This window comes from Cornus florida, unplaced genomic scaffold (genome assembly GCF_030987335.1).
Source record: "Cornus florida cultivar Cherokee Brave unplaced genomic scaffold, ASM3098733v1 CherokeeBrave_3.0.0_Hap2_Chr08, whole genome shotgun sequence".
Classification (NCBI taxonomy): Eukaryota; Viridiplantae; Streptophyta; class Magnoliopsida; order Cornales; family Cornaceae; genus Cornus; species Cornus florida.
The window spans coordinates 49,965,783-49,992,324 of NW_026775578.1; the positions used below are offsets into that span (position 1 = coordinate 49,965,783).

At 39.2% G+C, this 26,542-nt stretch overlaps 1 protein-coding gene and 1 pseudogene across 1 annotated transcript; one reads left to right on the top strand and one right to left on the bottom strand.

Moving 5' to 3' along the window:
* The first annotated feature begins 519 nt into the window (after window positions 1–519).
* Window positions 520–22,103, top strand: LOC132270213 (uncharacterized). Its single transcript, XM_059771407.1, has 3 exons — window positions 520–830; window positions 915–1,170; window positions 21,975–22,103. The coding sequence occupies exons 1-3, from the start codon at window positions 520–522 to the stop codon at window positions 22,101–22,103; spliced, it is 696 nt and encodes a 231-aa protein (XP_059627390.1).
* On the bottom strand, window positions 5,249–5,347 carry LOC132272256 (small nucleolar RNA R71; annotated as a pseudogene).
* Window positions 22,104–26,542: the final 4,439 nt, after the last annotated feature.

The window sequence follows — 26,542 nt, forward strand, 5'->3', positions numbered from 1 at the left end:
GGGTGCTACTTCCGAGGGCCAATCATAGAAAAAGCAGAAGAATGAACCATCAGGGTCCAGGGGATAACAGTCAATTAGATCTACACCCACAATGTTGGTGTCTATGGGGTTTTCTGGACCTGATGTCACGTGTAACAAGTGTAAGCAACCCGGGCATTACAAGTCGCAATGTCCACAGATTCAGATAGCTACGGGAGGATGTTTTTGGTGTGGCCAGCAGGGTCACAGGGTGAGAGATTGTCTACAACAGAACAGAGGCTCAGGCAGGGGTGGAGGTCCACAGCAGAGGTAAACTCAGTTCACTATAGTTCAATCAGGGTTTTAACCGCCACCACCACCTTAGCCATCCCAGCCAGCTATGGCAGCTCAGAGTTCTCAACAGTGTAGAGGGGCTTCTTCTAATGCAACTACTTAGCAATCTGGTTATCAGATAGGTGGTCCTCGGGGTAGAGGACTCAGGGTCGTGTGTTTGTACTCATTCCAGCCGAGTCACCATCTAGTCATTCAGTTGTCAGGGGTATGTTCCTTGTGTCCCATTCTTGGGCTAGAGTGTTGTTTGATTCTGGTGCCTCTTATTCTTTCATTGCTTTATCATTTGTACGGGCATTGGGTTTGGAAGCCAGTCAGTTAGATAGACCACTTTGTGTTGACATGCCTGTTGGGGGTTCAATTGCTCTTAGTAGAGTCTGTCGGAGTTGTTCCATCACGATTACCAGATTTGTTCTTAAGTTTGATCTCATCCTTCTCGAGATGACAGGGTTTGACGTCATTCTTGGGATGGACTGGTTGTCTTCCTTCAGAGCCGTTATTGATTGCTTTAGGGGCAGAGTGTCAGTGTGTACCCCAGATGGGGATTGCTTCTGTTTTGTGGGAGATTGATGTAATTGTCTCACTCCTTTATTTTATGGTGTTAGAGGACAGGATCGGCAAACATTCTTCTTAGCTAGCCCCTTAGCCGATAATATTGTTGAGATGTGCGGAGTTGAGTATCCGTTGGCTATGCGTGATTTTCTGGATGTGTTTCCGGAGGATTTAACAGAGTTGCCTTTACACCGAGAGGGAGAATTTGCCATTGATTTGATGCCTGGTACTGCGCCAATCTCTATGGCTCTGTATCGTACAACACCAATTGAATTAAAAGAATTGAAGAGACAGTTTGATGATTTGAGGGTGAAAGGCTTCATCCGACTGAGTGTGTTACTGTGGGGCGCACCGGTCTTGTTTGCGAATAAGAAGGATGGTTCTTTGAGGTTGTGCATTGATTACTGGAAGTTAAATCATGCCACCATCAAGAACAAGTATCCTTTGCCAAGGATAGATGATCTGTTTGATCAGTTGAAGAGAGCCAGTTGTTCTTCGAAGATTGACTTAAGGTCTGGCTATTATCAGTTACGGGTTAGGGATGAAGATATCCCAAAGATAGCGTTCCGTACATGGTATGGACATTATGAATTTCTTGTCATGCCCTTCAGCCTGACTAATGCACCGGCGGCATTCATGGACTTAATGAACCATGTCTTCCACGATTACTTAGATTAGTTTTTGGTAGTTTTTGTGGATGACATACTTGTGTATTCACGAACTCGGGAGGAGCATGAGGTTCATTTGAGTATAGTGTTATAGATTTTGCGGGAGCATCGTTTGTACGCCAAATATGAGAAATGTGAATTTTGGCTACAGAAGGTGAAGTTTTTAGGACACGTTGTCTCGAAAGGTGGAGTGTCGATTGATCCATCGAAGATAAAGGCAGTTTTGAATTGGGAGCAACCCAAGAATGTTTTTGAGATCCGGAGTTTCCTTGGCCTAGCGGGTTATTATCGTAGATTTGGGAAGGATTTTTCCCGTTTGGCACCTCCTATGACTAGATTGACCTGGAAGGAAATCAAGTTTGCATGGAACGAAGCTTGTGAGTCTTCCCTTCAAGAGTTCAAGGCAAGGTTGACTACGACTCCACTGTTAGTGATACCCGTGCGTGGCTTGGGTTATGTGATCTACTGTGATGCATCACGTGATTGATTGGGTTATGTTTTGATACTGGATGGTAGAGTAGCTTATGGGTCTCAATAGTTAAAAACTCACGAGCATAATGATGAGTACTGAAAAATGCGTATTTAAACCCCTTAAGCTTAGGCATTCTAGTGCCTTTATCTATTTTACTTTACCATTTTAGATTGATTTCGTATTATTTCAATTTTCAGTCACTTATCCCGAAAATAAGCTAACTCAGCCAAATAAGAGCTTAATTGAAGCAATTCCGAGATTAAACAAAGAAATGAGCAAAGTGGAAAAAGAAAGAAGCAAAATGAAGCAAAACAGCAAGTTTGATCGATCCAAGTCCAAGGTTCGATCGATCGAACATTGATCGATCTCAGCACTTCAAGATACATCCAAGCCTTGACCCAAAGCACTTAAGTCCAAAAGTTCGATCGATCCAACATCATTCTTCGATCGATCGAACACCTTTGTCCTTATCCAAATGATTGATCCTATCCACGGCTGTACCACCCACCAACCACTTTTGTCCTTTTCCCATAAATATCTTCCATAAATATCTCGGATTTGTCTTTTTTCCAAAAAGTTCAGCCAGTTGGATCGATCCAGCCTAAGTTCGATCGATCTCACTTACTTTCAATCGATCTCACTTACTTTCGATTGATCGAACTTCCTTTAATGCGAAAAAGTTAAAATTCCATCTCATTGAAAGTTGTCCTTTATCCAATCATTAGGGAATATTGTGTGTACGACCTTAGCTCATTTTGGGTCTCATTTTGACCTATCTATATAAGGATAAGGATTGCTTTTTGAAGAGGGAGCCAACATTATTTTTGATATCATCTCTTAGAGAGGAAGTTTTAGAGGAGAGGAGGCTAGAGACACCATTGGAGATCTTCATCAACAAGGAGCAAACCTCTTCCATGGACTTAGCCCTTGAGGGTTGGAGCATCCTCACCATGAGTTGCTAGACATCTTCTTGGGGCTAGAGTTAGCCCCAAACATGCTTTCTATATCTTAATCTTGTGTATTATTGAGGGATTAGTGTTGTAATTAATGTTTTGACACCTTGATATATATAGATCTTGTTTAATCAATGATTTGTGTTGTTTAATGCTTTCAATTGATCATTTCATTCTATTCATATGTCTATGTATGCTAGAATTGATGTTTATGTTCTTGTCTCTAGATTTTGTGTAGTTGATGCATGTCTATGTGTATTGATGCCATGGATTTAGAGATTGTCAAAACATAGTGCTTAAAGGAATGCTTTTGTGATTCTCTTGATGGTTCATGCTTATCTCTTGATGGATTGTGCCTCTCCCCTAGTTTATTTTCATGCTAGTAGCTTAGATGTAGTGTAGTGTTAAATGGGGGGACAATCTATGCTTGTTTGATGATCCAAGCTTTTGAATGCAATTAGCATATGTCTCTAATTTTGTGTTATATTTGGATTGTGAGCCTAATGAAAGGATTAATGACTTGTTTTGATTTATTGTGCCTTTCACATGTTGTTTAGACAATATATGCTTCATTGCTTAGATATATTGTGCCTTTCACATGATGTTTAGACAATACATGCTTAACTAGTCATCCTTACTTGTTGAATCAACCAAATACACACATACCAATATTGCAACACCCTAATTGCCCTCATTAATCACTTGTCAATAATATAGAAATGCATTGCTTGGTGGTGATCTCTAAACCCCAAGAATCTTCTCTCTTTTACTTACTCTTAATTGCACTCTTTTGCTATTACTTAGTTTAATTTAGTTGCTCTTTAATCAACCAACCAACCAATTGTTTGATCACTCGACCTACTAGCCCTAATTGCGATTCCCCAATCAACTCCGACATTGCTCAATCCCCATAATCCCTTGGGACGATCCCTACTCGCCCTAGCTATATTTTTAGTGAAGGTAGTAGTGCCTTTATAAATGTAACTCTTAGCCCTCGCCTTAATGCACACTCTTAAGCTTATGGTAGGACGACGGCCATAGTTTTTGGCGCCTTTGCCGGGGATTTGTTGATTAGATTTGGTAACGTCGGATTTGTGGAATTGATTAGGATTAGTATTCTTTTGATCGTGTTTTTACTTTATTTTTATTTTTCTTTTTGGTTACTTATTGTGTTGTTCTTACTTAACTAGGTGCATTGTTGGAGAGGAAGCAAGCAAATGAGCCATTGAGCATTCATTTCAAGCAAGTAAAGAAAGGAAAAGTGCTAAAAACTTAATTTTTTTTTGCTAAGCTAAGCTTTAAAATTTGGAGTTGAAGTGCTAAAGGACCTTTGTGAGACTTTCTTTACTCAATTCCTTAGTTAAATTGTTGGCCCTCGTGGAGGCTGGTAATTCAATTCTTTGATAAATCGTGAGCCCACGTGAAGGCTATTTTATTATTCTTTGCATCATCTTTGTTAAAGCATAGGAATATGGGTTAAGTGTTTGCGGAGGGAGTTTCATTGCATTGTTGTGAAGGCATAGTGTTTGTCATTCTTTGTGTTTGTTGTGTTTTGTATTGTGCATGCATGGGCGTCGTTCATTGAGACCAACTCTTGCCCCTCTTGATTTGCATCTTGAATTTATCATTAGAAATCCTAAGGGAAGAGGAAGTTCAAATAGAACCAATCTATCAATGGATGGCCATAATGATGACCATATTGAGGACAATGGTCACATAGACCAACAAGGTATCCTTCATCCTAATGTGCACTATGAAAACATACAAGTACCATTAGGAATGCCAAGGCCATTTATCCAACCACCACAATAACAAGGCCAAGTTCCGTATGGAATGCCAAGGCCAATGCATGCTCCACAACTTCCTGTCATTAATCAAGGAATTCATAACCAAGCTGTTCATGTTGCACCTCAAGTAGCTAATCCACCTCTTGCTTTAAGAGATCACTATGTGCCTAATGAATACAATGCACCCACTTACATTCAATTGCGACCATTTAGAGCACATCATTATGAAATTAAAGCACAAACTATTCAAATGCTTCCTAACTTTCATGGACTTCCTAGTGAAGAACCTTAGAAGCATTTGGATGAGTTTCTTGAAGTAAGTTCCATCGTAAAATATGCGAACATGCCAGAAGAGGTCTTAAGACTTAAACTTTTTTCATTCACCTTAAAAGATAAGGCAAAGTATTGGTTTAACAAACTTAGGCCTTTTTCAATCACTTCTTGGGCGGAAATGCAACAAGAGTTTTTAAAGAAGTACTATCTGGTTTCTAAGACCAATGCCATGAGAACCTCAATTCGAGAATTTTCACATGGGGATGGAGAAACATTTCATGAGGCATAGGAACGCCTCAATGAATTGCTTAGGAAGTGTCCACATCATGACATGCCCAATGGAAATTAGTTCAATATTTCTTTGAGAGCTTATCGGACAACTATAAAGGTATGGTTGATACTTCCATGGGTGGCTCTTACATTGATAGGCATGAGGATGACGTATGGCGTCTTTATGAAAGCATGAGTGAAAATTCTTTGTATAGAACACTATCATCCAAGAATGGTAGAAATTCACAAGGTAAGAAGAGTGTAGGCTTACATCAAGTCGAACATTCAAATGAAATAGCCGCCGAAATGAAGTCTTTGTCTCAAAGGTTTGATCAATTTTTGATTAACCAAAACTCGGCGAACCAAGTATCTTCCTTCCCTAACCATTCTCATCGTGCATCAAATGAAACATGTATGACTTGTTCTAGTGTTCTTCATTCTACCTCTCATTATCCTCATAGACAAGTGCATAATGAACCTAATGAACAAGTCAATACGGCTTTTGTAAACCAAGGGGACAATCTTTATGGTACTCATTATAATCTAAGTTGGAGGAATCATCCTAATTTCTCTTGGAAAAACCAAAGAGAGGGCTCAAACCCTTCCCAAGGCAGTTTCCAAGGAAAATACATTCCACCTCCACTTTCAAACCAAGGATCCCAAGGTTATAGACCTTATCAATCACAAGGGAATCAATTTGCTAATTTTCATTTTCCCAACCAATTTTATTCCCAAGGAAACACTAGAAGTCCCGCCTTTGAAGAAAAAGTTTTAAATGCTTTGGGGACTCTTGAGGCTAACACTCAATTGCTTCATTCTCACTCTCAATCCATTGCTAAGCTAGAAACCCAAGTAGGGCAAATAGCAAGCACTCTCAATGCAAGAGAGAAGGGAAATATGCCCATTAATGCCCCACCTAAGCAACAATGTGTTATGAAAACCCATTCCTCATCGGAAGGGCATACCATTGAACATGTCAATACGGTGACTACTTTGCGGAGTGGTAGAGTTATGGACAATCAAGTTGAAATGTCTAATGAAGAGAATAAACGGGTGCAACCTCAAGTGGTCACCCGTCCCGTTTCACATCACATTCCTCCTTCATTGCATACACATGATCTTACAAATGAGAAAGTTTTGAAAAATGTGTTTGACAAAGAAGTCTTGAAAAATGATGTCGAGAAAGAAGTTTTGTTGAAAAATGATTTGAGACAAAATGATTCGAAAACTTCTTGTGTTGAAGAGAGTTCAAAAGAAAATTTTGAAAAAGTGTTTGAACCAAAGGTTCCATTTCTGGATGCCTTAAAAGGATCCATTTCAAAAGACAAGCAAAAGGCAAAAACTAATGAAATCATGGAAATGTTTTGTAATGACCCGGATTTTTCAGATAAATTTTTTTTTCCGTTGTCTTTTCCCTTCTGAGTTTGGTTTCTTGTCGATTAGTGTCGTCTCGAGTGCTCTGGAGTGATTTCTGAGACTCTTTTCAGTGGATTGACAACTTCCTTTGAGGACCGAGTCAGTTCCGCACTTTTCGTTTTTCGACACTATTCACTTTTTGTCTTTTCCCTATTTTGTCTTTTTCCCTATTTTGTCTTTTCCTCGTTTGTCACCTTGTTTGCGTAACCACACTTCTTGTGTTCGGAGTTTATTTCTGACTTCGCGTATCTTTACTCTAAATGATTTCTATGAGATACGTATCTTTACTTTCGTGAGAAAGTACTCTAGTTGCCCCCGGTGCCCATTGGGGCATAAATGCAAAGTTCTTCGGAAACTTTTTCTTTTTTTGGGGTATTTTTCATAAATATCTTTTGAAGATATTTTATTTCAGGGGTATCTAAGAAAATATCTTTTGGAAGATATTTTCATTCTGGGGCAGTTTCGCAGTTTTCACTTTCTTGTGGGGCCATTATGCAATTAGTGAAAGTTATTGCTCAATGCCTTGTTTTGAGCCTGGATCCTCGTATGGGATTCATTTTCACATTTCGTCGAGTCACGGACTCTTAGAATTTCCTCCTGGACGATGTTTTCCAGTTTCAGGGTTTTTGGCCCCAGTTTGCGCCAAACTTGTTTTGGGCATAACTCTCTGCTCGGGACTCAGTTTTTGACGCAGTTTCTTCCGTTATTCATATTATCTCATTTTAAATCTTTTTTATTCATGGAGTTTTTCCATTTGAGCGTGTTTGCGCGAATTCCACTTTTCCGGACCCGGCGGGGCCCGTTCCGGGCACTTTTTGAGTTTTTCTATAAATGGTAAAGAAAAATCAGATTTTTTTCTCTCTCTCTCTTCTCTCATGGCCGGTCCAAGCTCCATCCATGGCTGCCATCTTCTCTCTCCTCTTTTGGACATCTTCCCTTCATTAAAAAGTGGTGATGCCTTTGTGTTTATTGTTCCCCTCAGCGAGGCCTTTGATTCCAACCGATTGGAATCTTGTTTTGGAAATGATTTGAAATCTAGAGAGTTTAATTATTTTGATGTAATTAAATTCTATCTTGTGTATCCATGGATCTAATCATGTTTTAGAAGTTGTTCCTATTTTAAGAGCATGGATTTAGACTTGTGATGTATTCACTAGATTGTGTTATATGCATTGAAGAGCATTGTTGTTAAGTTTATATTCATGAGAATATGTTTCTAATATGAATATATTATTGGCTTGTGATTTCGTAGCATTATGGAAATGAAATGCTTTTTATGCACAATTGAGAGTTATATTGCTAACTTGTTACTATGTAGTAGTAATATATATAAGTTATGAACTTATTTGGCTTATTTTGGAATCTTGGAACATTGTTGAGTTAAGATGGCTAGGGTTTGGCTCTAGTATGGGGACGTGAGTCCTCTAAGTCATTGAGATAGTGCGCACTTAGGGTGATCTTTCCTGTAGGTTAGTACCCGGAATAACCATTGAGGTCTCGGTAGAATTCCGAGCGTGATGTCCAAGTATTCCACTGTTTGTTTTCGCATTCAATTCCAAGTTGACAATCATGTTTACCTGTTGGTGATTTTGATGTTGTTAAGTAGATCCATACTAAATTGATATATTTAGTTGATTTCACACTTTTAGATTCTAGTTGATAACCTAGAGAATCTATGTCTTGATGTGTGGTATTAGATATTCTAATTATGCTAAATTGTTATATTTAGTTGATGCTGCATTTTAGACTTCAAGTTGATAACCTTGAGAATTTATATGTTGTTGCTTTATGTAAGCATGCGCCTATGTTGTTGCTTTGTGTAAGCATGCTCCTATGTTGTTGTTTTGTGTAAGCATGACCCCATGTTGCTAAAATTGCATGAATGAGGTGATTGATGCTAGAAATGATCTTAGGTAGCTAGGATGCTCCTTGAGTCTCACCTTTGACATAGACGTTAGGTGGAATAAACCACAATGAATAAATCATGCAACTTGTAAAACATAGGTCGATGCATGCTCATTTCCTATGAGTAGCTTTATGTTACTCACCCCTACGATACTAGGGCATATTTTAGGTACAAGAATCAAAGTTGAGGTCTTCATTATGCTTGGATGGTTTGTGGACTTGGAGACTTCCATTTTTGTGAAGGTTGGCTTGGAATGCCAATTGTAGTCTTATATGTCAACATGTGTACATTTGATTCCTTATATGTAATGTGTACATGAGTATACTCTTTATGATGTATTTGACATGTATGAGACGAGGTCGGAGGCCAATGACATGTAATTTGTATCCTATGTAAATTTTGACTCCATGGAATATTATGAAAGTATTGAAAAATATTGAGTTTTTGCTTCACCATGTTTGCATTGGGTGTGGGAATTCCATTTTGATTCTTCTATTAGCATTCATTAATCATGTATGAAGTATGGCCAAGGGCCAAACGGCATTTTGAAACCATCTCATGATTTTAAATTCCAAGTTTTCGTTTCAAACTTCGTTTTTGGCATTTTGGCCGTTGGGGGGTCATATTTTGTATCGGCCATATTTTTGGGCCATGAACCATTGTAGCATGTTTTACTAGGTAGGTTACGTTTGCGTGCATGGTTGTTTCCGGGTAAGGATTCTTCTTTGGTGAAATGAGCCTCATACGGACTCATTTTTCACTTTTGTTGCCTATTCTGACCTAAAGGTATGTTGGGAATTTCCTTTGGGAAATAAATTCTGTTCTTCATATGGTTGATTAGAAAATATGATTTTGGGGGGGGGGGGGGGGGTTTTCTTTTTTGTGTTTTTCCAGAAAATGCCATATTGGCATCGGAAATCGCATCCGAAGTTCAGCTCTCAGTTTTTAAATTTAGCAGCTTTTTGGACCCTCTGGACCAGTTTTCTTGGGAGGGAATTTTGGGCATTTCACATTGTTTATTTTTTGATTTTACTCATGTGTCATATAGAAAACTCGATTTTGAGGGGGGTTTCTTCTTTGTGTTTTTCCAGAAAATGTCATGTAGGCACTCGAATTTTCATTTTTTCCCGAAAAACCCCTATCGCCAGGTTTTTGAGTCGCACCCTTACTGCCCCTTCACATCTAAACGGTTATGAGGGGTTTCGTAACCGGTTAGATGAGTGTGGGCAGCATTTTTTTCACTATTTTTGGCTTCCTAACCGGCTAGGAAGGTCTCCTAACTGGTTAGATGTTCATGGGTTGCCTCTTTTGGACCGTTTTGCCCCTTCTTCTTCCGTTAGCCATATCTTCTTTATCCGTACTCCGAATCAAGCGATTTTTGAGTCTAAGTTCATTGATTTTTTGTCGTCTTTCCAATGGTGTGCTCAGTGGCACCCACTTTAAGCTGGAAATGATGATTTTGCCTCTAGGTGCATTCTTGTCCATTTTTGAAATGTTGTTTCCGCATTTAATTCCTTTGGGTCCCGTAACCTCATTGAGGGTCACAATGGTGTCTTAGAGTCATGTTGTATCTCTAGAGACCATTGTTTAGCTTTTGCTTCCGTATTTCAGATCCGTTATCGGATCATCTTTCGGTTAATCACTGACGCACCGGGTTGAAAAACTTGGGCTGTTACAAGTGGTATCAGAGCTCCTAGGTTTGAAAACCTTAGGACGACGGGTTTTGGGTGCATATCATGCTTTTGTATCCATGCTCTATGTGTTTATATGCTTTATGATAACATGTTTATATGCTTACGTGCTACATGTTGTATACCATTTGTTTAACATGATTTAAATTTGTCGTAAAGAGCATGACATATGATGTATGCTAGATTAGATTTGTATATGCATAATTGTGTTGCATACTTGGCATGACACGGGATTGGTCATTGAAGCACGAGTTAAGGTTGATGGTGATTGTAGTCATAGTCTCATGGTAATGTAGGTTGTTGTCGACCTAGCATTGGTTTTGAGGTAGGTGGATGGTCACCTTTTATTTAGGCTCTTGTGAGATGAGTCATTTGGCGTTACCATAGTGGTGGATTTGTTGGTTTTGAGCCATGATGAGGTTATGGACCTCTTAGGATCCTTGGTTGATCAGGATGATTCCTCTGGAACTTGCGTTTTTCATGGGCGGGTACATTTGTGGGCAGGTGCATGGCACTGTCATGCTACTGTACAGGCGAGCTACAAGTACAGTTCGGATGGAATCAATGTTGGTTTTGTTTTGATAGGTGTTGTGATCGGTTGATCAACTATACATTAACCTTCGCAATAGCACGAACCATTGTAAAATAGGGCTATTGGTCGGGTAAGTCGAACCACTAGGACTGCGCTAATCTATGGCAACCTAAGTGTCTAGAGTCATTTTAGAGTGATAAGGGGTGTTCATAGAGGGTTTGTTTTGTTTGTCACTAAACTACAAATTCAGAATGCATAAAACAATAAATTGAAGGAGATTAAAAGAGAAGATTTAGAGAAGGAAGTCTAGGGAAGTGAGTCCACTCCAAACCTCTACACAAGCTAATTATATGATTAATTTGGGGAATTAATGTAGAAATGACCTTGATATATAATAATACATGACTACTATAATATCTTCAAGAAATTCAATTAATTAAAGAGTAAGAACAACCTATCAAAGCTTCACATGGTTGAGTTACCTAAACTAAGATGCAACCCTAGACATGCTCACTAAGCTAGAGATTGTCAAACAATTAATCAATTGGTGGAAGCACATGATATCAAGTCACAAGATTAACTCATCAAAAGAAATTCTTAAGCTATGGATTAACAAGCTACTCAAAACCATGCCATTAAAACCGTTCCACAATCTTAGTTCCATTGTCACTATGAAACTATAAGCCATACAACTATGAGATTAAATAATGTAAGACAAGAGTATGTAAATCAACATAGTCATTCAAACATTCAAAATCTTCATTACAATTTGTAACATGCTCTAGACCATGGAACTAGCCAAATATACATTTCATTCCCCAAAATAAATCAAAAACTAGACATGCTTACAAGGTAGAGCTTCATCACCTCCCTAGATGGAGGTTTAGTTACCCATTGATGCACTAGAGGAAGGAGGAATCAAAGCCTTGACCTCCATTTTCGAGCTCCCCTCTTCTAGCTCCAAGAACACACCTTTCTTGCTCTCTTCTCTCTCCTCTATCTTGCAAAAAATTCAAGGATAGGATGCATGTGGCCCTTAGTTGCCTTATATCTATCAACTAAGCTCTCTCTCTCCTCCAAAGACATTCCCAACCACTCCATAAAGAAGGAGGGTGGAAATGTGGGAACCAATGCACAAGTGGGCTGAAGAGGGGTTCATTTCCGAGCTGCAATCTGGCTGATTTTCGAGCACTCGAAGAGTGGTCTCGAGCACTCTAAATTAGTGTAATGTGCAACATGCTCTTCTTGCTCAGCACTGACCTACTTTGGTAAAACTGCGATAACTTTGTGCCCCGAACTCCGAATGATGATCTGTTTGAAGATTTGGAGAGCTGATTCAGTGCTTCAAAAACTTCATGTTTTGATGAAGACCCAATTCTCAAGTCTGTTTGGTCGAAAATGGGGAGAAAGGCAGTACTTTAGTGCTGCCAGGCAGTTCTGCGCACCTCTGTTAAGAAGATCATAACTCTCTGTTCCGAACTCTGAATGACAAACTGCTTGAAGATTTGGAAAGTTGATTCAGAGCTATAAATCTTTCATGTTATGATGGAAGTCCAGTTCTTGAGTTTTCTAGGTCGAAAATGGCGACAAAAGTCAGGTTCTACCGCTGCCAGAAATTCAGAATTGGCACCCTTTTTGTTCATAATTCCACAAGGCATCATTTTTACTTCCTTTTTGCACTTTAACCTGAAAATGCACAAAAACATGCAAATGGAGTTAATCTACATAAAATAATCAATTAATGGACTTTGTTAATGTAAATTAGGGCGCCTGAATATACAGTATTCAGCGCTTATCATGTTGTCCTTTTGATCGATGATGATGATGGTTGTTTTGGAGATCAGTCATAGTGATTGATTTGGTTGTTGTTGGTATGGCTGTAGTTGCCATTTTCCTTGAAGAGTTCTTGCGTGATGACGCTTTGGGATTAAGTCGATTGATTGATGTTACGGGTAGTGAGAGCACTGCACTGTTAGTGTCACTTGTAGTGTCACCTCTAGAATCGGAGTTAGATTGTTAGCGTCTTACCGAAGTGGTAAGGGCTCACATTTGTTTGGAGACAAGTTGTTATCGCATTGGTTTTGGAGACAGTTTATGACTAGGAATTGTCCTTTTCCTTCTTAGACACTCTAGGACACGATATACATATCATTGTTGCATCATGTTATTTTATGCAGTTTCGTTTACTACCATGTTAGTAGTATGATTTATGATGTTGTGATACATGAGTAGGTGGAAGTGTGTCCACATTTGCCTTCTTATTGTGTGGCATTAGCATGCCTTCTTTATATGCTTAGAGATGCGATGTTGTTATTGCGCTTTAGTAACATGCTTTTGTGCTTACGTGGAGACGTGTTGCATGTACCTTTGATTTTTATCTATGTGAGTAGATTTTCTTTCTGGTAGTTGCATTCCTTGTCATATGCATGACTTCCAGGTTTGGTTTTCCCATTCGTTTCCCTCGGTTGCACGTATCGTGTAGGCGGGTCTCTACAAGGGTTTTGTGTTGGTTCGAGTAAGGGACTTCACATGGAGTGAGTCCTTTCTCTTCATTGCGTTGTGTACAGTTTTGGGGTTGACTGATCCGTGAGAGTCACCATCGTTGTTTTGAGTCCTTGGTGAGGATTTGTTGGATTTTGGTCGGCTTACTTCCATGTAGGGGGTGAAGTCTTTGACCTTGTTGTCTTTTGTTTCAGAGACAGTCGAGGTGTTGTCCTTTTTAGGACTGGTAGCTTCTTTTCTTTCGTGTCTTTCCTTGGGGAGTTTTTGCCTTGGTTGTTGACGGAGTTGTGGTGCTCAGAGTGAGTTGATTGGTGTGAGATCAATTTTTTTGGTGACTTATGTCCATATCATTGAGGATTTGTTTGATTGTGAGGTGAGCTCGATGCTCTTTTGAGAATGTCTTTTGGAGACTTGTTTCCGTTTTGGAGACCTGGATGTGGTTAACTTCTAGGAGAAGTTTTGGAGGATTGCTGTTGGATATGGCTTGTTGTGGAGTTTCTCATCCTAGTTATGACTAGGCATAGTTTTGAGGAATTATAGTTCTGATGATTGGTTGTGGATCAAAAATTGAGGAATTTTGATTTAACTTGGTGTTTCCAAGTGCGGTTTTAAGAGATTCATTTTGTGACCTTGGTTGTTGGCATTTTGATGTAGGTGCCACTTGGTGGATTTGTATTTTGAGGATTTAGTTATCCATGATAGGGATGCGGATCTGATGTTTGATTACTGTGTAGTCTTGTAATTGATCAGTTTCAGGGAGATATGAAGGACTTTCGATAAAATGTCTTATTGTGAGGTTCGTTTTGATTTCTGTAGGCGTTGATTTGCTTGTCAGGTTTTGGATTCCTAATTAATGTTGTTAATAGGGGTATTTTGAGACATTGAAGATGTTGGTTTTGCTGTATTGAGGATTTGGGGCCTTAAGCATAGCGGTACCTATAACATTGTTGTCAGAGTTTTGGGATTGGCCAGGATGGTCTGGCCAGACATCTTTGGACCATATCTCAGCTCTCACAAAATATTGGTCTCCGTAGTGCTTTTGGCAATGATCATTTTTGACATTGATGTCATTTGTATCGAGAGGTTTCATGGGTAGACCTAGTGGGGGGCAGGTTATGAATTAGTGCCTTATACTGTCATGCTATCGTACGAGTTGTGTGTTGTAGGCGAGTACTAGTTACTGTCGATGCTACCTTACTAACGAGTAAGTGTGGGCGGGCACTAGATACTGTCATTGCTACCACACATTCGAGTACGTCGTGGGCGAGTTCTGGTCGCTATTCGTACTGCCACGTTGTGTTTGTTCTGTACCCTGATTTGATATGTGGTTATCTTAGAGTTCTTTTGGTGGTTGTTTTTGGTTCCTTATGATGGTTTGTCAGGAGGGACGCTTATGGTTGTTGTTTTCCATTCTTTTGTCTGACCTTGGGTTCTCTGTGTGAGTTCAGACTTGTCATGTGGCCATGTGGTCACTTTTCCCTTGAGGGGTTGTCTTATCATGAGCACGCGGGTGCAATTGACAGTGGTTTGTGTTTTCCTTTCAGCTTCGAGGTCGCTGGTGTAGCACATTATGAGGGATACTCGGAGATGTACTCTGTAGTTATCCTGGTTTCGCTTTCTGTTTCATTGGGCTGGATTTCGGGGATGAAATCCCTTTAAGGTGGGAAGGTTGTAATGACCCGGATTTTTCGGATAAATTTTTTTCCCGTTGTCTTTTCCCTTCTGAGTTTGGTTTCTTGTCGATTAGTGTTGTCTCGAGTGCTCTGGAGTGATTTTCGAGACTCTTTTCAGTGGATTGACAACTTCCTTTGAGGATCGAGTCAGTTCTGCACTTTTCGTTTTTTGACACTATTCACTTTTTGTCTTTTCCCTGTTTTGTCTTTTTCCTTATTTCGTCTTTTCCTCGTTTGTCACCTTGTTTGCGTAACCACACTTCTTGTGTTCGGAGTTGGTTTATGACTTCGCGTATCTTCATTCTCAATGATTTCTATGAGATACGTATTTTTATTTTCGTGAGAAAGTACTCTGGTTGCCCCGGGTGCCCATAGGGGCATAAATGCAAAGTTCTTTGGAAACTTTTTCTTTTCTTGGGGTGTTTTTCATAAATATCTTTTGAAGATATTTTATTTCAGGGGTATCTAAGAAAATATCTTTCGGAAGATATTTTCATTTTGGGGTAATTTCGCAGTTTTCACTTTTTTGTGGGGCCATTGTGCAATTAATGAAAGTTATTGCTCAATGCCTTGTTTTAAGCCTGGATCCTCGTATGGGATTCATTTTCACATTTCGTCGAGTTGCGGACTCTTAGAATTTCCTCCTGGACGATGTTTTCCAGTTTCAGGGTTTCTGGCCCCGGTTTGCGCCAAACTTGTTTTAGGCATAACTTTCTACTCGGGACTCGGTTTTCAATGCCGTTTCTTCCATTATTCATATTATCTCATTTTAAATCTTTTTCATTCATGGATTTTTGCCATTTGAGCGCGTCTGCGCGAATTCCACTTTTCCGGACCCGACGGGGCCCGTTTGGGGCACTTTTTGGGTTTTTTTTTTTATAAATAGGAGGTCTTAGAAAGAAAAATCAGATTTTTCTCTCTCTCTCCTTCCTCATGGCCGGTCCAAGCTCCATCCATGGCTGCCATCTTCTCTCTCCTCTTTTAGACTTCTTCCCTTCATTAAAAAGTGGTGATGCCTTTGTGTTTATTGTTCCCCTCGGTGAGGCCTTCGATTCCAACCGATTGGAATCTTGTTTTGGCCATTTCTTGAGTTCGGGTTTGAAGCCAAGTTGTGTTTTTGATGGGGCTTCCTTGGGATTCATGTTCGTGGTGTTATCCCCGACAAAACCTAAGAGTTTCGTCGGATTCGGAGCCGATTTATTTTGGTGGGGATTTGAGATATCTCAAATGGAGGTAGGGAATGTTTTATGATTTTGTGTGTGTTGCATTGAGTGTTTAGCATGATTATACAACTTATATATGTGCCTTGTATCAAATCTAAAAAGTTGGTAATTTTTAATTCTTTGTATAAGATTTAAAATTCATGATGATATATAACTTTGATTTGAATTGTGGCATGGTAGAAACTCTTGATTTAATATGTTGCTTAACATATATTAATTTGGGATTAATTAAATAAGAATTGCTCTTTTTAATTAATATTTGTCTTTTGTGAAAGATTTAAGTTCTTGGCCATACCTTGCATGGAATTGAGTTGTGTTATGCTTCTAAATTAAGTTTTGGCATGTTTGTTAACATAGTTTGATTTGAGAGTATTTGGTTGAGTTTGGAAATCTAGAGACTTTAATTAAGGGAATTAATTAAAATCTATTTTGGTGGTTTCATGGGCCTAATTAAGCTTGTGTGTGAATATATGTAATGACCATGATATGTCTATTAACATATATTAAATTGGGGCCAATTGGAAATGATTTGAAATCTAGAGAGTTTAATTATTTTGATGTAATTAAATTCTATCTTGTGTATCCATGGATCTAATCATGTTTTAGAAGTTGTTCGTATTTTAAGAGCATGGATTTAGACTTGAGATGTATTCACTAGATTGTGTTATATGCATTGAAGAGCATTATTGTTAAGTTTATATTCATGAGAATATGTTTCTAATATGAATATATTATTGGCTTGTGATTTCGTAGCATTATGGATATGAAATGTTTTTTATGCACAATTGAGAGTTATATTGCTAACTTATTACTATGATGTAGTAATATATATAAGTTATGAACTTATTTGGCTTATTTTGGAATCTTGGAACATTGTAGAGTTAAGATGGCTAGGGTTTGGCTCTAGTACGGGGACGTGAGTCCTCTAAGTCATTGAGATAGTGCACACTTAGGGTGGTCTTCCCTGCGGGTCAGTGCCCGGAATAACCATTGAGGTCTCAGCAGAATTCCGAGCGTGATGTCCAGGTATTCCACTGTTTATTTTCGCATTCAATTCCAAGTTGATAATCATGTTTACCTTGTTAACTTGTGGTTTTGGCTATTCGCGATTTTGATGTTGTTAAGTAGATCCATACTAAATTGATATATTTAGTTGATTTCACACTTTTAGATTTCTAGTTGATAACCTAGAAAATCTATGTCTTGATGTGTGGTATTAGATATTCTAATTATGCTAAATTGTTATATTTAGTTGATGTTGCATTTTAGACTTCAAGTTGGTAACCTTGAGAATCTATATGTTGTTGCTTTATATAAGCATGCGCCTATGTTGTTGATTTGTGTAAGCATGCTCCTATGTTGTTGTTTTATGTAAGCATGACCCTATGTTGCTAAAATTGCATGAATGAGGTGATTGATGCTAGAAATGATCTTAGGTAGCTAGGATGCTCCTTGAGTCTCACCTTTGACATAGACGTTAGGTGGAATGAACCACAATGATTAAATCATGTAACTTGTAAAACGTAGGTCGATGCATGCCTATTTCCTACGAGTAGCTTTATCTTACTCACCTCTACGATACTGGGGCATATTTCAGGTACAAGAATCAAAGTTGAGGTCTTCATTATGCTTGGATGGTTTGTGGACTTGAAGACTTCCATTTTTGTGACGGTTGGCTTGGAATGCCAATTGTAATCTTATATGTCAACATGTGTACATTTGATTCCTTATATGTAATGTGTACATGAGTATACTCTTTACGATGTATTTGACATGTATGAGATGAGGCCAGAGGCCAATGACATGTAATTTGTATCCGATGTAAATTTTGACTTCATGGAATATTATGAAAATATTGAAAAATATTGAGTTTTTGATTCACCATGTTTGCATTGGGTGTGGGAATTCCATTTTGATTCTTTCATTAGCATTCATTAATCATGTATAAAGTATGGCCAAGGGCCAAACGGCATTTTGAAACCATCTCATGATTTTAAATTCCAAGTTTTCATTTCAAACTTCGTTTTCGGCATTTTGGCCGTTGGGGGGTCATATTTTTGGGCCATGGACCATTGTAGCATGTCTTACTAGGTAAGTTATGTTTGCGTGCATGGTTTTTTCCGGGCAAGGATTCTTCTTTGGTGAAATGAGCCTCCTACGGACTCATTTTTCACTTTTGTTGCATATTCTGACCTAAGGGTATTTTGGGAATTTCTTTTGGAAAATAAATTCTATTCTTCACATGGTTGATTAGAAAATATGATTTGCGCTGGGGGGGGGGGGGGGGGGGGCGGGGTGGGTTTCTTTTTCGTGTTTTTCCAGAAAATGCCATCTTGGCGTCGGAAATCGCATCCGAAGTTCAGTTCTCAGTTTTTAAATTTAGCAGCTTTTTGGACCCTCTGGACCAGTTTTTTTGGGAGGGAATTTTGGGCATTTCACGTTGTTTATTTTTTGATTTTGTTTAATGTCACATAAAAAACTCGATTTTGAGGGGGGTTTCTTCTTTGTGTTTTTCCAGAAAATGTCATCTAGGCACTCAAATTTCCATTTTTTCCGGAAAAACCCCTGCTGCCAGGTTTTTGAGTCGCACCCTTACTGCCCCTTCACGTCTAAACGGTTACGAGGGGTTTCATAATCAGTTAGATGAGTGTGGGCAGCATTTTTTTCACTATTTTTGGCTTCCTAACCGGTTAGGAAGGTCTCCTAACCGGTTAGATGTTCATGGGTTGCCCCTTTTGGACCATTTTGCCCCTTCTTCTTCCGTTAGCCATATCTTCTTCATCCGGACTCCGAATCAAGCGATTTTTGAGTCTAAGTTCATTGATTTTTTGTTGTCTTTCTAATGGTATGCTCGGTGGTACCCACTTTTAAGCTGGAAATGAAGATTTTTCCCCTAGGTGCATTCTTGTCCGTTTTTGAAATGTTGTTTCTGCATTTGATTCCTTTGGGTCCCGTGACCTCGTTGAGGGTCACAATGGTGTCTTAGAGTCATGTTGTATCTTTAGAGACTATTGTTTGTCTTTTGCTTCCGTATTTCAGATCCATTATTGGATCATCTTTCGGTTCATCACTGACGCACGGGTTGAAAAACTTGGGCCGTCACATGTTTAGGCAAGTGAAAGTTAATCTTCCACTTTTAGGTGCAATCAAGCAAATTCTGGCTTATGGAAAATTCTTGAAAGACTTGTGCACCCAAAAGCAGAAGAACAAGAGCCAAGCACCAAGAAAAGTGGTTTTGACTGAGCAAGTAATCTCAATTTTGCAACGTAACACTCTTCCAAAGTTTAAGGACCCCGGTTCACCCACTACATCATGTATCATTGGTGATCATATCATTAATCGGGCACTTCTTGACTTAGGAGCAAGTGTTAACCTTCTTTCATATTCGGTCTACGTTAAATTGGGCTTAGGTGAATTGAAACCGACGTCGGTAGTTTTACAACTTGCCGACTGATCCATTAAGAAACCTAGGGGTGTCATTAAGGATGTTTTGATCAAGATTGATAAATTCTTTTTCCCGGTTGATTTCGTTGTCATTGACCCGGAACCGGTTTCCAATCCTAAGAGCCAAATTTCTGTTATCCTTGGCCGTCCTTTCTTGGAAACTGTTAATGCTAACATAAATTGTAGGACGGGGATAATGAAGATTTCATTTGGCCACATGAAGGTGAAGTTGAATATTTTTAATCCCACACCCAATTCACTTGACAAGTATGAAGGAGAGGTCAATGTTGTAGATGAATGTCATGATCTTCAATACCAAGGAAATGAGCTTGTGTGTAAAACCAAAACTTCCAAATGATCATCTTCAACCTTGCATTCTCAAAGTGTTGTTTCAAATTCTTGCTTTGAAAGGGCATGGAAGCCCAATGGTTTTAATGGCATAGACAAAGGATCAAAAGCCTCTTTTGAGCTTGATCCAACAAGTTCTTCAAAGGACCATTTGTTGGGTAGAGTTTAAAGCATCCATCACCCCAACAAGGAGGGGATGCATTATAAGATCTTTGACCCAGGCTAAAAGAGCCCAACGTCTTGCTAGAGACGTTAAAGACTGGCAAAGGTATTCATAGGGTGTCAAAACCCTATTCCTCCCCCATTTCTATCTTTCATTTTATTTCTTGTGAAGTCTAGATACTTGTTTTGGGTTCACATGCATTGAAAGGAACTTTGGTGAAGATTGCATAAGCTTTTATGTCATAATTGAGCATTTGGCAAAGTTCGATCGATCTCACATTAAAGTTCGATCGATCGAACTGTGGATTGCACTCAACACTTAGAAAATTTTTCGACCTGCATCCACTTGCATCCAAAATCAGCTCTCTGTCCCATCGTTTGAACTCATTCTTAGATCGATCAAGAGACCTTCGATCAATCTAACTTTCAAGTTCTATCGATCTCAAGACTCAACACTTAGAAAAATTTTGAGCCTGCAAAAACCTGCATATTTCAACTCTCTGTCTGATCATTCAAAACATTCCAAGATCGATCAAGAAGTTCTTCGATCGATCCAACTTTCTAGTTCGATCGATCTCATGTTCCAACATTTAGCCAAATTTTTGAACCAAAAACCTGCATATTTTTGCTCTCTGTCTGATTGATCGAACTCTTGTTTTGATCGATCACAAATCTTCATTTCATTATTTTAACTTTAGTTTGACTTTTCAACTTTTCAAAAATCCAAAAATATTTTCATTGTTATTTTATTCTATTTTCACTCTCATTTTATTTTGTTTTAATTTTCAACAAGTTTTCAAAAATTCAAAAATATTTTAATTTATTTAGTTTTTAATTAATTAAAAAAAAAAAACTTTGAAAGGAGTTCATCAAAGTTCGATCGATCACAACTCATCTTCGATCGATCGAACTAGTCGGGAAATGTTTTTAAAAACAGAACCAAGGGTCTTGAGATCGATCATTTGGATCGATCTCAACACATCAAACCCTAGCCTCTCATTCCCTTCTACTGCAAATCATCTACCCTAGCTCAAGCTACCACTCCGGCGAGATCCAAGTACCTTGAATCTCAGTCCATCTTCATCTTCTTCATCTCAGTTCTTCACAAACTCGTTCTCTACTTCTCTCATTCTCTTGAGGTAAGTTCCGACACACCCTCCATGGATTTGAACTATCATGCATCAATAGCTGTTTCTAAATGACATAATCGTGTTGGTTTTATGTTAAATCTGCTATTCTCTAAGCTTGAGCATCCATGTCTTTATATATATATATATGTGTATATGGTTTGGGGATTTTGGTTAGATTTAGATGTTGGGCCATGTTTGGGATGGAATTAGGATTCATTTGTGTTATTGGAAGGCCCATGAACACATTCGTGTGGGGCCCATTCTTCAAACGTCACAGATCTATGACTGTTAGGTTTCATCGTCGCACTGTTCGATCGATCGAACAAATTTATGATCGATCGAATATTTGCGATCGATCCAACTCAACCTTCGATCGATCCAACTTTTGTGATTTCTTTTTATGATCGATCAAATTTCACAGATCTCATATACACACTTCATTCATCGTATCTTATGTTCATGCTACCTTATATATGCACAATGCCTGTGATATTCCACATTGGATGCATTTCATACTTACATTGTTTGGTATGTTTAATATTCTACCACTTGCATAGAATCATGCGATGTTTTGTTTTTTCTATCTTATTTGACATACATGTTTCTATATTGTGCCTTATATTCTATATATGCTGGCACTAACTCTTGAAATTCTATTTGCAGACTATGGCTCGCGTCAAGACTGTAGCGCGTAGACACTATCACGGCACCAGACGCAGACTTGACGACGGAGCCGGTCCATCTCATGTCCGTGCTCCTAGTCCCAACCATACACAGAGGAGAGTCCGGTAGTGGACTGGGGAGACTGCACAACCCTCTCATACAGAGGAGCCATTACACCCTACTCCAGCCTAGTCGCCGGCTCATCCAACATTCACTTCATCACCATCTCCACCGCATAGAGGCGCTGAGCAGCCAGCTCAGCCGGCTCCACTTGTTCAGCCAGCTCATCTACAGCGCGATAGGTTCGTGCCTAGATATGCATACATGACTATCGAGTACGAGTCAGCATTCGACACCGCATTCTTCTCCAGATCGGTGCTGACTCGATCTGCCTATCAGGACATCATTCAGTGGGGCCTCTCAGCTATTCTTGCCCCAGTCACAGAGCTGATTTACCTGCGACTGGTATGGTTATTCTATCAGAACCTCCGACTGTCGCTGCGCACTACAGCTGAGCTCATCACCTCTATCGATGGCCATGAGATCACCATTACAGTGGATACTCTGGCCCATTTGACTCACTGTCCATATCGGTGCCCGCTAGAGCTTCAGGAGACCTATCCTAGGCTCCACAAGCCTTCTTACGCCGATATGACAGTTTTTCTCACAGGTTACCATGCCGGTGGTGAGACCTTCGCCACCCGGACATTCTTGCCGGATGACCTCTGGTTTACAGATTCGGTGCTCTACCGAAACATATACATGGCAGTACACAAGATTCAGAGGCGGGGCGACTATATAGCAGCCCTATACGCCTTCTATACCGGCTATTGGGTGTCTATTTCTGCGCTTATCTGAAGCGTGATGAAGAAGCTCTACGATGAGTACGTCAGCAAGGAGGCGCCTGGAAGGGCCAAGTCTCTTCCATTCAGCCACCTCATCACCTGAATTCTCATTGACCAGTGCTATCCCATCCACCCGCAGGAGGACCCCGAGAGAGGTTCCTGTCACTTCCTCAAGAAGGACTGGGACAAGAGCTATAGAGCTATTATCACTCGCCTATAGATCCATGCCGCACTGGCGGCTGCAGAGCTGGAGTTAGAGAAGGAGGCAGCAGCATAGGTATCCCGGCACCAGTAGAGCCAGCAGCAACAGCTCTCGCAACGGATGATGCACTAGTCGATCCAGCTGCCGAGCATGATGACATTGATATAGACATTGACTTAGAGCACTTAGCGGATGACGTAGTTCAGCATTCTCCAGCTGGGTCACCTATCGACGAGCAGGAGCAGACCCAGGAGCTGTCTTCTGACTCCTCCATACCAGACTTGACCCCCGGCTTCGGAATGCGTTTGCAGACGTTCGAGGACTTGCAGACGTTTGAGGACGTTGTTGTTACCATCAGAGTTGACCTCACGGCCCACAGAACGGAGTTCGCTACCTTCCGCACGGATGTCACAGCTATGTTCAGAGATCTATCCCGAGACATCCGCGGCGCCAGACCTGCCCGTCCTACCTCATCTTCCAAAGCTCCTAGTCTTTTCTATCTTATGATCTCTCTCTCCTTTTGATACTTTATTATTGTCACTGTATTATTTTTAAAGCCGGTCTGTCGGCTTTGATATTTTTGTTGTACCTGCACTTTCTCTATTTTATATATCTATTTTTGCTATGGATGTCATACGATTGTATTTTCATATCTGTATGTTTGACTCCATCTAGTGCATTGTAATACCCCTAGTTTTCAAAAGGATAAAATGGGAATGGGAATTTAATTTTCAATTTTTATTTGTATTTCATTTTATTTATTTATTTAATAATTGGACTTATTTGTTATTTGGTTAGCTTAATTGTTTTATTTGCTTAATTGGTAATTCTGTTTGTTTAAATTGATTGTAATTGTTTTAATTTAATTTTTGGTTAATTTAAATATTTGATTATTGTTTTAATTTAATTTTGGGTAGCTTATAAAATTATGTGTGTTGTATTTATAGTTTAGGGTTATGGTTTTATTTCATATAGTAGCCGACATATCATTAGGCTGGATCTAGGACTAGGGCTTCATAGAAGGCTATATATATATATAAAGTTATAAGCAGACTTAAGATTGGGGACGGCAATATATATATATATATTCTTTTATGTCTGCAACCCTATTCTTTTAATATCTTGAAAAGGAAAAAAACAGAGGCTCTGGAATGTGAAGAGAGATACACAGTGAGGGTCTTGAGAGGTGAATTAAGGGGATTGTGCGTGGGTTGAACCAAGACATAACAAAGGTAAAGAACAGTGATGAGAGGAGGGAACAGTCTTGGAGAATTTAGCAACGGCGTTGAAAGGTTTCGAACCGAAACCTAAAGGCAAGTTTCAGACTATCTCTTTCCCCATAAACTTGTGTTCTGTGCATCTTATATAGACTCCAGGAACTTAATTAAACTATTAAAAATGGATTTTATGCATTGCTAGATGATATCTGAAATCTGTTCTGTGTTTTTAAAGTTTAAACCCGTTGTTGCTTAAACTATTCTGTTGTGAGTTTAATTTCTGTTGTTTGATTTACACTGGAGTATGAGAGGTTCTAGGACTATAAGAACTTAAATAGTATCCAAAGAATGCTACAAAAGTTTGGGATATGACATTGGACTTCGCCGGAAGCGAAGAAGAACTGAATTGGTTGGTTGCATAAACTGTTTTTGTCTTCAAATTAGATTTTTACCAAACTATTCTTAGGGAAATCAAAGGAGTTTCTAGGAGCATTAGGGATTAAATTGAACTATTAAAATCCTTAAGAAACTTAGGACAGACAGTTGGAACTTCTGCCGGAAGTAAAGACGAAGCAGTGAAGCAGAGAGGGGCTCTCAGGGGTGAGAGCCGGCTCCTAAATGGTGGGAGCCGGCTCCCATGAAGAGAGAGCCGGCTCTCCATGAGGGAGAGCCGGCTCTAGAAGCCTAGGAGCTGGCTCCAATAAAGGGGAGCCGGCTCCCATGGGAAAAAAAACCCCTACGGGGTGTTTTCTGCAATTTTTCCGGAGTTCTGGGGTTAAACGCAAATACTGAAAATTAAAGGGGGTTTCAAATATGTTAAAATTAACCTATTAAGACCCTTAAATAGTTGGTTTATGCTAGGGTGCTAATCTTAAGGGGCATCAGGAAACAGAAACGTGGAATAGGCATGCTGTCAAGGAAGGATGAATGTTTAAGTTAATAAGTTTGTTTTAACTGACTGGTATCGAATTACTTTTGGGATGTTATATAAATTATTTATATACTTTAATGGAGGCCAGAAAGTTTGGTGTAGGATATGGGCATAGACAGTATTAACTTAGATATTAAATGGTATGATGTCAGGAGTGGTAGGAATTTTAGTTGCTAGTTTTGGTTTAGCGAACTAAATGGACTAGTATGGGAATACTGTTGGGGTTTCATATAATGAGTAGTTTGGAATTCAGAGTGTCATATTATATCAGGCACAGGTTTTGGAGTGGAGGATCAAAGGGACGTCATGTGGTGTAAATGCTAACTTTCATGCTGTTAAGGATTTGTGGAGGATTTCATTACTTGTCTTTGTTTTGGCAATTTAAATAATATGGTATGAGAGGATGGTTTGGGATATCTAGTATAATGTATTTAGTTCATATTTCTGGCTGATCATTATAACAGGTTATGGATGTTAATTGATGAACTGTTTAACTTCTGTTTTATCAATTGTATGGATGTGGATAATATAAATTGTTTATCAATACTTTAACAATTTATTTGGAGGATTAATGATTATAATCATATACTGGATGCATAATAGGATCTTAATAATATCTGTTTTCTATTATGCTGGTTTCTGGATTTATTTGACGTTCTAATGAATGTGCATCGTTTATAGATCATTTGCATTATATGTACCGGTATGGGACGGTGACATATCAGGGATGGATTAGATCAAAAAGCTAAGTCCTACCCCTTCTTACATACGGAATGGATTAACTAAAATAGTTAACTCCTACATGGATACATGTCCTGTCAACTAAAATAGTTGAACGACATAATGGATGCTTGTTTTATCTTTCGGCATTAGGAAGGAATTTATATATATATTTATGGTACTGTGATACGAGCTTGAGTTTCCTGATCACGGTTAGGGTGCGTATATCGCAAAGGTTGAGTAGCTAGATATAGCAAATGTTCCCTGGTAGGTCTAGGTACTTGGCCGCTGAAAAGCGTGTTTTATATGTCACTTTCTACCCAGGCTGAACTATGTTATAGGCTAGTGAGCATCCTATAGTGTGTATTTATATATCTATGGACTATTGTAGATATTGCCGAGCTATCTAGGATGTATCTGCGTATCGGGTTTATGTACGGATTGTAGTAGGATGGAACTTGCATGTGGGCCTGGCCTACCTTTATTTTTCAGGTGTTCGTGAGTACCAGGCTTAGGGTTTGATCGTGGTGATACAGATACAGTCACTCACTCTTCCGACTACATAGGATTTTCTTTCTTATTTTGGTTTTGGATTTTAATTCTGTAAATGTTTTACCAGTTGAAAATATTAGGGGTCCACTAGATGGATTCCC

Coding starts and splice junctions, on each gene's coding strand:
- LOC132270213 (XM_059771407.1), top strand. CDS start 520: ATGTTCCTTGTGTCCCATTCTTGGGCTAGAGTGTTGTTTGATTCTGGT. Junction 831..914: donor GATTGCTTTAGGGGCAGAGT/GTCAGTGTGTAC, acceptor TTATGGTGTTAG/AGGACAGGATCGGCAAACAT. Junction 1,171..21,974: donor GACAGTTTGATGATTTGAGG/GTGAAAGGCTTC, acceptor TTCTATTTGCAG/ACTATGGCTCGCGTCAAGAC.